The sequence below is a fragment of the Camellia sinensis genome, chromosome 1 (assembly GCF_055761805.1).
Source record: "Camellia sinensis isolate YWXY chromosome 1, ASM5576180v1, whole genome shotgun sequence".
NCBI lineage: Eukaryota > Viridiplantae > Streptophyta > Magnoliopsida > Ericales > Theaceae > Camellia > Camellia sinensis.
The window spans coordinates 222,443,030-222,456,256 of NC_138961.1; the positions used below are offsets into that span (position 1 = coordinate 222,443,030).

At 33.4% G+C, this 13,227-nt stretch overlaps 1 protein-coding gene across 1 annotated transcript; it reads left to right on the forward strand.

The window, feature by feature from the left end:
- Positions 1-1,564: 1,564 nt before the first annotated feature.
- On the forward strand, positions 1,565-7,571 carry LOC114292961 (meiotically up-regulated protein). The gene is made up of 7 exons (XM_028236970.2): positions 1,565-1,906; positions 2,018-2,054; positions 3,495-3,580; positions 5,063-5,158; positions 5,941-6,106; positions 6,195-6,357; positions 7,252-7,571. Exons 1-7 carry the CDS (start codon positions 1,874-1,876, stop codon positions 7,325-7,327), a joined length of 657 nt encoding a protein of 218 aa, XP_028092771.2. The 5' UTR covers positions 1,565-1,873; the 3' UTR covers positions 7,328-7,571.
- Positions 7,572-13,227: the final 5,656 nt, after the last annotated feature.

Here is a 13,227-nt window from a genome sequence, read left to right on the forward strand (position 1 = left end):
TCATGGGTCCCATTTTGATAATCTGAACCGTTCAATATGTAGAACTCATTGAGTACTATATGTTTGTAAAAATCACGTTGATCGGATATCGATAGCTATGTGATCAAAACAGTTTTTTGTCAACCGTTAATTTGTTCACTGTCCATTTTTTTTAATACAAAACTGATTTGATCACATAGCTATCGATATCCGATCAACGTGATTTTTTAATAAGCATATAGTATTCGATGAGTTCTACATATTGACGGTTCGGATTATCAAAACGGGATCCGTGGTACGGCCCCACGGGCCCAACAGCACTGTCCAGTCCGATCTTGGACTAGACCAAAGCCAAACCCCTTGTTGAAATAAGTATACACACATCTATATTGTCCTTAATAGTCATTTTACTTAAGGATATTATTGTTATATAAATTTAATGGTTACATAGTATATATTGGGAAAATTCTATTTCCACATACCTAAATAACTCAGAACAAATTTTTTCTCAATACATACACCTGATAATTTATTTATTGAGTGTTTTTCTCAATCCACACACTAAAAATTGCAATTATATCTTTTACTCAAATATTATTGTACACACACTTACCCTTATTTTTCACACACTTTTTGAAAACTTGAAGACCAAAAAAATTCTACCCACATGAAGCGAACACCAGTCTGAAGACCACATTCTTGAGCCACCCATGAAGTGAATAAGGTTTTTAAATCCTCAACCAAGACTTCAAGAGAAAACCTAGAGCAATTTTTTAGGGTTTTCATGCCAGTAATTATTCAGAAGTTAACCAACCCAATCATCAACACACACAAACCTACCAACTGGGTAATGATTGAAATCCAATTGCTAGTATCTTCACTATAAACCATCCATTTTTGCAAGCAAACAAAGTCAAACAAACCCTCCTCTCGAAATGAAATTAAAAAATTAGTGTGTTGGGTTTTACTAGAAAAGCAACAATCTGATCAGATTTTAAAGATTTCTCATCAATTGACCAAACTAGTCCTTTCAATTTACACTCCTACAAACAAAGAATCAAGAACGATATACAGAATCATATACAAGCTACCATATTAAATGATAAATTCAAAGAACTGAGATTTATATAAAATCTGAGTGACTTACCCGGGAGATTCATATTATCATGAAGTGAGTCCATTGAAGCCATCTATGGAAGATATTGAAGGTGTTGTTGGATGTCTATCATTCTCATTAAGATTTAGGATATAATTGCCATTAAATTAAAAATTCATTAAGTGTGTTCTTTTAGTTATTTAGGCGTGTGGAAATAGAATTTCCCATATATTGAGAGGATTGATGGTTTGTAAGTAAAATTACCTATTTGTAATAGAGATGTTCCATTATATCATCTAATAGTAAGTGTAATAATATTTTTAATTTAAACTAATTATAAATTTGCATTCCTATTTTATAAGTATTAGATATATAATGGGAGATCAAAGTTCATCTTATTGAAGTTTATTGTTTTGGTACGGTCATTATTTTAAAGTTTTCACAGAAATTAAATCAATTACTTATATATTTTGTAGAAAATTATAGATCAACGTAGAAGATTAAAAATAATTTTAAAAACAAAGAGAGGGTGAAGCTATATGTAAGAAAATTGAGGGGTGTTTGTATAATTTACCCAAATAAATCTTTCCTTTGATATCCCACCAATCCCTTCGCGCCACATAGCACTCCACAAACAGTGTCTGATTACTTCCTCCATCCCGGCAATCTCGCAACAAACTGGCGACGCAAAGTTAATTTTAGGGCTTCATTCTCTCGCTTCCGATCAAATCTCACCCCTCAAAATTCGATCGTGGACTCTCTTCAACATCTTCTCTGTATATTATTCAAGCTCGTATCATGAACTGCGAAGTTTGTCAACTCAAAGAATTGGTAAGCCTGTTTACTTTGTATATCAAATTCGATCTGTCCAACTCAGTGTTTCTGTATTTGTTCGTTGATTGTAGTAGAATTCTTAATTTTTTTTTAAAATTTTTTTTTTAGGAATTGGAGCACTTCGAGATTAGCGAAGTTCTGCGATGTAAGTTAGTTTTTGTCGATTCATTGGATTACCTAAGATTTTTAGGTTCTCTCCTTTCATATACGTAGTAGAGTTCTATATGTGTTCAATTATGCTAGCAATTCGACTTACTAATGGAGCACTTATTACTGATTTGGATAAGCTAAAACAGGATAGTTATTTTTTGCCTTCCTAATTGTAGGATAGGATGTTAGTTGGGCTAGTAAGTTAAGATTATAACGAAACGATCGCAGTCGCTTCATCACCTCAAAAACATTAGGCCAACTGCTCTGTTCAACTAAAAGGAATTAGCAATAGGCAAATATTTGATGGTGGAAACCTGTTCCAGTGTCCCACAATTGAAAGAAGTCAAATCCTAACAAGTAAAAATAATAGACCTTCTCAATTAACCCATCCCCTACAAGTCTTGAATTTTCTCGAGCTCTGTTTGTCACTTATAATAGTTTCACCAAAGCTTGCACAATGCACTGGACATCCCACGTTTTATTACCTTTGTCTGTCTTTTGAATATCCTGTTATTCTGTTGTTTCAATATATAATATACTGCGAAATCCATATTACCTCATTGTGGTATGACTTCACAGCACTTACCCCTTGTCTTTTAAAAATAGCTGATTACCCCCATGTAGTTTTGGACTAAATTACAGTAATAATTAATTCCAATAAATTTACTTGTAAAAGGATGGTTTTACCTTTGGTCCTCTACCACCATACCCAACATAATTTTTGTTGATATATATATCCCAAAAAATACATAAACAAGGGAGGAGGTGGTTAAAAAGTGCACACTAATTTAAAGAATTTTGAACAAGTAAAAATATCTTATGAAAGTGTCTAAATATTAAAAAAGTGAGAATATGGAATGTAAAGGATGGTAATGTCTTCCCTGCCTTCCAATTCCCTAGGAATTTTCTTTTCTCTGCCTATCCTTCTAGGCCATAACATGATCAATGCTGTTCATTGGCCAAGTTTACAGCAATAATGAAGACATTGAAAAAAGGTGGTTTTTTCTTTGTTTTTTCTCTTCTTCCCCCGCCCACCATGTTGTTAGTGCAACCAAAACAGAGTAGCTGTTGAGATGATTAGCACATTTTTCTTATTTGTATGTAGTTTACTTTTGCATTGCCACTACAAGTTTCAACAAGGCAGAAGGAGATCATAGAATTTAGTTTGTGGTCCAATGATTAATGATCAGTTTATTTTCTTATGCCCAGTTCATATCTTTCTAGTTGAGGTCCCTTTGGTTTCATACTATTAACCATATTTTATCCTTATTTTGAAGGTCTCCTCCATTTAATTGATGTTGGTGGAGATCTTGTGATTTTTCTTCTAATCTTTTGTCCCGACTTTGCCTTAATTGTCTTGTGTCTCTCTTGTTTTTGCAAACTAATCACTATAACGTTATTTCTTTTCAATTAACTATGGTGAATATATGTGCAGGTATTCTGCACACAATATTGTTCCATAGGGCTTTAGGCCTTGTCCGGCCCAAAGACATTGATTTGGAACTATTTGAAATTACATATGTAAGTGCTTTCTCAGTTGTTGTAGTTATTGGCAGATATTATCCTTTGTTGAATGCATGCCAGTTTCTCTTGATGACATTAGTAGTAGATGAAGAAAGGATCCTTTTCCTCATGCAATATGGAATTTCCTTGTTTTTCAAAGAATCCAAAATATTCAAAAGAATACTCCTTTTATTTTAACATGAATATATTGGTTAGATGAAACTTCATGGGTTCTATTTGGTTAGGGGGATTGGTAATTGATTGGACAAGAGCCACAATACTAGACTCATGTATATAGAGAAGCTCATTTGAGGTGGATATGTGGGATAACCAAATTTGGGTAGTTTGATATTTGAATAATATGAGAATCTTGCAAGTATTATGAGTAGGAGGTTCTTCTTCTTGATTTAGAATTTGAAGGCTAGTGACACTCAGTTAAGCTTGGTCCAAACTTGACATATGCAAATTTGATTTAAGTGATTCGCTTCCTCATGTGTAAGGCTACTACCATTGCTGCCACCAAATGTAGGCTGCCGCTATTTTCATTGGTTCCGCCTCTGATGTACACAGGTAAACCGAGCAGTGTTCTTGTTAATTTGAAATAAAAGGCATGGTAGTCATACTGGAGACTTAGGGTTGAATCCTGCTTTCATTTAGGTTGGGGGGTGGGTCATGTGTAGCGAGAGGGATCGTGCTGTGTAGTCCATCACCATTGGATTGGCTTTTCTGATGGTGTACGATATGCTATAGAATATTCAAATTTTATTTTCTGTGTAAACATTCCAATTCTTTTGTAGTTTGCTTTTTGCTCCACCTAGTATTTTGTTGAAGTCCAGGGAGGTCAAAGCTCCTTGTAGGATTGGCTGCTTGTTTATTGTGTATTAGTGTATCGTGGAAGCATTGAAACCAAAATGCCAACTTGTATATTCTTGATGCAATGGTCTAAATCTTGCACAAGGGGTGCGTTTGGACTTTGAGTGATGCATGGTCCTTAGAAGTTGTTTTGTACGATAAGGAAATATGCTATATGATGTGTCAACGTAGTTTTGTGTGCAAATTGTGACTTTTGCTTAAAGAAAATAACAACACTGCTTTCACATTCTCAAACATGGCTAAGTGTGGTTTGTCTTGTATTTGATTTGGTTTTGACTTAGTTTTAATCTTGTAGGGATAGTGCCATGTGCCTAAGAATTATATTAAAACTGAGGCAGGTTTTGCACTGCATATGTTGTTGTTAAATTTGCAATAAGAAATATATAGCCTCTTGTTGTTTGAATCTCGGCTGGGGCAAGCGATTTGTTGCTTGCCTGCAACAAAGCAAATATGTGTCTCTCTTGTTAATTGTTTTGTAAAATCTTACATTGTTTTGAGACCTGGATTGTGTCATGTTACCTTTTTTCAATTTAATTGCACTATAGCCGTAGGAGTGCTTAAATTGATAACTTTTATTTTGGTAGTATATAATTTTTATCATTAATGCCTGAAATTTTTATTGCATAGGTGCAATGTGGTGATGTGGAACTTGAAAAGAAAATTGATGAGAAGATTGGCCAGTTCATCGATAAAGTGGAGAAACACCCGAGCAAGAAAAATCAGGTTTTTTGTTTACCATTGGATTGAAATTAGCAAATCATTTTGGTTATGTGTGACGTACATACAAAAAATTTGTATGGCTTATGGATGACTGTGAAGCTGATTCCCATGACTTGAATCCTTGTCGCAACATCGGGGGCGGACACCCTCTATATTGATCCATTAAGGGGCATAATTGTTAATTCTGAAGTTGCATTTTTGCGTGCAAAGCTTCGATTGCCTTCTGTGGTGTTGGATACCTTTTATCAATCTTAGATCCAGACAACCTTGTTAGTATCATAGTAATGCATGCTGGCCATGAGATGGTGCGATTTGTTGTCTTATCACTTATGGAATTTGAGAACGAAGCAAAGGAAAAACCCCTGTTCCACTGAAACATAAATGTCTTATAACTTTGTAATTTGATGTCAATTTACTCCTACTTGTTGCCATGATATCAACTCTTAATTCAAATCAGCTGGCCAGTATTTGTATTTTTTTTCTTCTTATGTGCAATTCTTTCTGTTTAGGACTCGAGCTTGCATAGATGTTATTGTCATTTTTAATAATGTTTCATTTCTTCTGTAATTTGGTTGCGTACATTCAAAGTTGCGAGATTATTGTTAGCCAGATATTATGTTGTGCTTAGTTTTAGAGCTTATAGTGCAATGGTCTCTAGCACAGTTTGTCTCTCTTCATTGAGTTTTTTCTCCGTCATATTTGCTTTTGGCAGTTTTTAATTCTTCTTCGTAAAAATTGCTTTATTTGTGTACTTGTCTCCACTTATGGGCCTCTTAATGGTGCAGATATGTTTATCTTTCTATGAAATGAAAAACAAACAGGCCACATGGTTCAGCAACAAAGTTGAGCGCTTATACTGGGAACAGTGGTTTATAAATTTGAACGTGGTGCAACATTCAAAAGCACATTCTGGAAAATCTCATCATTCCAAATTTGTAGTAGACCCGGGAGGTACATTCATTGCAGTGCGTTGCTCTCTTTTTATTTATGTTTTAGTAATAATTCATAATGATGTATGCTTCCCTGTGAATGATGGCAGAGAGTGCTCTGGATGAGAGGAGTCATCGGAGGGCAGCACTTGAAGCATCTCTTCGTGAGGTTTTATTCCAGATAATAAAATTTGTGAATGAGAAAAAAGATCACGTTCCACCCATACCGAATCTTGAAGGTGTCTCCTTTCCCTATGAAATTACTGTCTCAAGGTGAGCTGTTTTATCCATGACATTGTTCTGGTGATTATTTTTCAATACAACTGTTGCTGTTTCAATATTTAGGACCTTTCTTAAAGGGTAGCTGTCTTGTTTCATTTTCTCTATTGAATTTTACAGGCTTCTACATTCCTTGCTTCCTTTTCTTTTGTTATTGTTATTTGATCTGTTTTCATGTATTGATGTGGTTTTATTTTTAATTTTGTTTTTTCAATGCTTTTGATATGTTTATGAAAAAAGTGTTCATGGATTTTTCATTTATAACAACTCAAAAGAAAAAAAGGGAAATATCTTGTATTTCAGAGTACATGCAACCTGAACTTTGTCTTTGTTAAAAGGAAAGCTACACGTGATTCCTGTTTGCAGAAGCTCTTTTTTCACAAAGTCCCTGCTTTGCACTATAGTAATTGTGCCAAGAGTGTCATTAATCGAGAATGTGAGATTATAAGGGGCAAGTTGATTGTAGGTGATGCATTAATTCTAGATTTTTGGCAGCTTTTTTGTTCAAAGGCAACACTTCTTTCTGGAATGGTTGTGCTTATGAGTTCTCATGATGTGAAATTGTGAGATTTTATAGTTGTGTTTGTGGGGATGGGTTTTGGACCCTAATTTTTCATGCAAGGTGTCTTCCTTAATTATACACTTTGCAAGATGCTAATTAATCTTTGAGTCGTTGCACTGTGTTTAGTTGATTAATGCATTCCTTTGTTTGCAATCTTTCATTGAGTTTTAACACTGATAATTGCAATATGCTTAATACACTAATTTGTTTTAATATATATATATATATATATATTCTCAATTAGAACTCTAGTTGTGGTTGCTTGAAACATTTCCGAAGCTAATCATTGGACTGCTGAGTTAATAGAGTGTTGCCTTGTTTTTTAGTTCATCAGATTCCGCATTTGGGATGGACATGTTTAAGAGGATGCTTCAGACTGGACATCCTACCATGCTCAGCTGATATTTAAAGCTCTCAGGATAAATTGCCTTTCCTTATCTCATCCTGAGGTAAAAAAAATTTGGTTTCTTATATGTTATGACATCTCATGTGTATATATATATGGACGGTAGCTTTATAACCCCGAATAGAGATTATATCTACTGAGATGAGCAGAAATAGATTCTTCTGTAAAAGAGGTGGTTTGTGTGTACATATTAAATTGTTCTATCTTTTAATATATTTTCTTTTTCTGTTTCCTTCCTCATACATTTTTTTTTTTTAGGTTGTAAAAAAATTTTTAAATTTTTTTTCTTTGGTTACACTTTTTTCTTTTTGTTGATTCTATTACATTGGCCCCGTTTGGTAGAGCTGTGGCAAAGTAATTACAACTTATAGCCTAACAACTCATAGCTTATGGCTGTGAACATAAGCTGATTTTTGACTTATAAATTAAGCTTCTCCTCCCCCACTTAAAGAATAAGCTGATTTTTTACTTACAAAAAGATATAAGCTGTATTGTTAAGCTGAACCAAACACATCAAAATAGCTTAAATTAAGTTAAAAGTTGAAATAAGCCCTATCAAACAGGGCCATTCTACCCAAAGTTTTAAAAAGTGGCCGCAACCGTTACGTAACGCCGTTACGTAACGGTTTTGGCAGTTACCGCCACCCGTTACGGCCGTTTTTGCAGTGTGATTGAGATTCACAGGTGTGTCGGCCGTAGCGGTCGTAACAGTGCCGTAACAGCCGTAACGGCCTGTTACGCACCGTTACGTAACGGTTCCAAACTGTTTCTTTCGAAAAAATCCACAAAAAAAAGCTGAAAATGGGGAAAGAGGGATAGAGAGAAGAGGGAAGATAAAGAGAGAAAATGGAGGAGCAAGAGAGGGAAGATGAAGAACATGTTATTGATTTATTGAAGTTGTAAGACCTATGCTGTTCTATTCAGCTGTTATCACTCAACTATTTTGTTTGTGTGTGTCTATTTATATATTGTTTGAAAATAATAATAATAATAAGTGTGGTCATTATCTATTTGGTTTGGTTAAAATATGTATATATATATATATATATATATATATATATATATATATATATTTAGGCTTTTATTTATTCTCTTACTTTTGTCATTGTTTATCTTATATATAATAGTTAGTGATTGATTTTTTGTATAATATAAAGTCATTAATTATTAAAATAAAATGTAAAAAATTTAGTTTATAGTGATTTAAAAATATAAAATGTATTGGATCATACTTAAAAATTGATAAAAATTGATTAGTATTTATTTTTAACCTAATAAATATGATCATGGAAAAAAAATATGCGTATCGGTAAGTTTTTTTTCAAATTGTGCGAAAAATAAAAAAATTCACGGTTCCGGTTACCGCAATCATTACACTACGGCTTTTACACCCCGCAACCGTAATCGCGTCACTATCATCGTTACGGCGACCGCAACCGCTTTTCAGAATCGTGATTCTACCACATGACTAGCAATTTAATTAAACTGTACAATCACCGGCATCGGCATCATCCACGCACATTAGCAGTGGCCATCATTAGGGGGAGCTTCACTATCATTAGGAACATATCTTCTTCCAGTACCGGTGCTTATCACCTAATCCACCCATCTCTTCAATTGGGATACCCTTAGTCTAAGGGGAAAATAATGCTACAAGGGGAGTCACCCTCTGTTCCGTCCACATCACCATTAGGCGCATAGCCATTGTCACACAGCACTTATGGACGACCACTATACATACAGCTACCATCACACGTCACGTCACTTGTTGACCACCTAGGAAGTTTTTATGTTATGAAGTTTCAAAAAATGAAAACTTCGGTGTCAAGGGTTGATTATGGATTTTTGCCTACAATGGAGCATCAGGCCTCTGAACCACCAACGGATGGCAGGAGGATGAGGTGATGAGGGGGAAGGCGGCTGTGGGCCGTTGGTGGTGGCAGTGGATGGCTCTGTGCCATGGAGGTGAGAGAGTAAAGATATAGGGTCAGCATACTTGGAGTTGTTAAAATTGTTATTATTTTTAATTTACTTGCCAAACTATGTCATGTTGGGTTAAGTTCATTTAAGATTTACACATGGTTGTGGAGCCCTTAATGTATCTGACCAATCTCCCAACTGACCTGTTGGCCGACCAAATGAATGAGTCCCAAAATGGCCATGTTTGTTTCGAGTGTGCCCCAACTCGTTTGGTCATCTAAACAAGATATTATTATTCTGTGCTCGACAAATTTTTGGTTATTGATTTAGATAATACGATTCAACATTTTTATGTTAATATCTTAAGAGATGATATAAAAAATATCAGTTGCTTATTCAAGTGGAGCATGGCTCCAGTAAATTTTAGGACACTCGTTAGTATGAATCACAAATTTTTCATGTGTAAAATGTGTGAAAAAAAAAAAATGTAAAATTTATAAAAATATTTTGAGATGTGTATTAGTCGTATTAAGATTTTAAATTAGTACAGACCTTTTTAAGAAAAGAGTTTGGCTATGGACACATTATTTTTATTCCATTTTTTTTTAACCGCGTATTCTAGCCTACGTTTCTTCTCAAGATGTTGTTTACTAATGCTGTGTTTGGTTGGAGGATTTGGGAAGGGATTTGGAAAGGAAAATGAAAAAGGTAGGTGAAATTTGAATAAAACATGCTTATATTTCATATAGTTTCACACACCTTTTCTCTTTCTAAATCTCTTTCCAAATTTCCCAACCAAACACATCATAAGGCTTCTCTGTCGATTTCCAATCTGGGATATTAGTTGCAGAAGTGATTTAGGTGGTGGTGGCTTGGTGATTGTTAGTTCAACTAATAAATTTGCATAGCCATCCAAATTTTGATGTGTTCGGAATCTTCTTATGCTCCAAAGGAGATAACCCAAATGGAGGAGCTAAAAAGGAGGGGAAATAATATTTCAGTGGTAATTTTAAAAAGAGCAATGTTGTGTAGCTCGAATTTGAGCTTGACTCGAATTTTATCATGTTGGTTGTTCATCCGGTCATCCGTCTAATCGTCTGTCAAAATGGCTGACAGCTGCGGTTGACAATATGACAACCGCGGTAGACAAGTGGTTCACCCGATTGTTCGGGTGGTCGACCAGTAAATACAAATTCGAGCCATTTGAGGTACCACCTCAATTCGTGACACTAAGGATTTCTGTTTTAAAAAATATTATCACTTTCACAGAAAATTTTATATATTTATTTTTTAATGTTGTAAAGTTTTTTTTTAATTAATTTAAAAATATTTTTCTTAGTTTCTACTTTAATGATATTTTCCTTAAAAAGTAAGACAGAAATGAACACCACACTAGTGGAGGGTGTAATAGATGAGATTATTGTTGTTCCTATTTAAAAGTAGACAAAGATTGTTATTGCTCCTATTTAAAAGTAGACAAAGATGGGGCTTAAAGAGATGGGAAAAAAGAACTATTCTTACCTAATATTTATGCATATTTTTTCACTTGCTGTGACGGTGAAATTTTTAAATAACAATGTACACTTTTTTTCAACTGTGATCAGTGTTAAATTTTATAAATATTAATATTTAAATTTTTTATTTTTGTATGAATCTATAATTATTTTATGAAATTACCAGAATTGTAATTTTCTGGAAATTTTTTTTGATACTTATTAATTAAAGGATAAGTCATCTTTAACATTACTTAATTTTAAAAATATAATTTTCAATAATTAATGTTTGGTCAGTGCATGAGTTGACTGCATCTAACTGTTTAAATGCCAGGATAAGGGATCCGAAAATCAAATAATTTCATATTTAATTCTTAAGCTTTGATAATGAATACCGAAAGTCATGTTTTGATTCGCGGTCGAGGAAAGGGTTGTGTAATAAGAATTTTGTTAAAATATGACTCAAATACTTTTCTTGTAATAAAATTATCCTACGACATCTTATCCTGCTTAATCCATTTTGCAAATTAAATCTGATCTAAAAATATTGATTAAATAGTTGTATATAGTTTTAGATGGGGAATCGTACAATGTTAACTACTCATTTTATGAATAACATTTAATTATGGCACACAAAGATTAAAAAAAAGAAGAAAAAGAAGATCTCTCTGGTTGGAGTCAAGTGTTGTAGGTCTTGTAGGTCTTTCATGAGTTCTATTTTGATAATTTAAACCATTTAATTTTTGGACTTTCTCATGTAGATTGTTCGTGTAAAAAAAGTAATTCAATAATCGTAGCTACAATTATTTTATCAATTTCTTCTATAAAAAATTAATGATAAGTATAATTTTAAAATAAATTTGTTTCATTTTTTCAAACCATTCAGAGTACCTTTGATAAACTCCAAATGTCAAATAATATCGGACTGAACTTTTCCTCAACTGAAAGCGAGTTTAGGGTTTAGGATTTAATGAAATACAAAATGAATATGAAAGGGATATATGAAAGTGAAATAATATTATATGTACTAATTGGTATACTAGCAAATGATATAATATAATTTTAGAGGTTATATGTCTTTGCAATTTGTATAATATGTGAAATTATAATTTTAAAATGAAAATATTATAACATATTAATGCGCGTGGCACCACCCATAAAAGTGGGTCAATTACTTGCTACATTTTTTTTTCAACACTGCTACAGACCCCAGTGACGTGGCGCAACGCCATTCGCCAGTTTTTTTTTTTTTTTTTTCTTTCTTTCCTACCAATCACCCACAGCCACGTGGGCTGGGGGTCACTGGGGGTCGCCCGTACTGGGGTCCCCGCATTTTCCTTTTTTTTTTTGCTCATTTCTGCGGGCACACTTTTTTTTTTTCCTTCGACTTTATATGATATATGGGCATGTGATACTTTCTTAGTTGACGTTATTTGAATATAAAACAAGTCTCAAGATTGAATGATACAGGGACCATGCCCACACATGGTCACACATAGTATGTAGTAATTATTATTTGTTGTAAAATGTTTGGATAATCGTCAAAAGAAGGGTAAATTATACTTTGCATCCTTACACTTTATATTAAATCTTACTTTGACCCTTGCACATCAAATTGTGATACTTAACTTCCTGCACTTTTGGTCAAGTGTCACTTTGACCCTTCTGTTAGTCTCGTTGTTAACAGAGATTAGCCACATGAAAAACATGTGAGGATAAATTATACTTTGCACCCTAGCACTTTACATAAAATTTCACTTTAGCCCATATACATCAAAATTGTGACACTTAGCCCCCTAAAGGATAACTTCTGTTAGCCTCACTATTAACAGAAGGGCTAATGTGACACTTGACCAAAAGTGTAGGGAGTTAAATGTCACAATTTGATGTGTAGGGAGTAAAGTGAGATTTGTGTAAGGTTCAGGGGTGCAAAGTGTGATTTACTCCCAAAAGAAATATCATTTTAGATAAGAAGAAAATGTTTTAGATTTCATAAAAAAGACAAAAAAGAAAAAAAAAATAGAGGTAGGAGATTGGAGAGGTTGTAAGAATAAGACTACATTGATTTCTACAAAAAGGAATTGTTTGCTTGATGCATAGATAGAAGAGGATCAATGTGAATTATTCTCTTTTAGCCCAAATTCTTTGTTATTCCCTTTTGATCTTCACTTTCTCTTTTTATTTTCTTCAGTTTTATAACATTATTATTATTATTATTATTATTATTGTTATTATTATTATTTTTATATATTTTTTTTTTGAGAAAAAGAAAAAAAGAGAGAAACTTAACACCAGTTATGAAAACGTAAGTTTATCTCAGATTTTTGTATTCACTATATGCACATTGTACATTGCACATTGACTATTTATGTGCTTTAAATTAACTGTGTTTAATTAGTTCTATTATGATAGATAAAATTTTGAAAATAAAATTTATTTTTCATTTCCTAGTCAAAGAAATAGTCACATATAATTTTATTTTT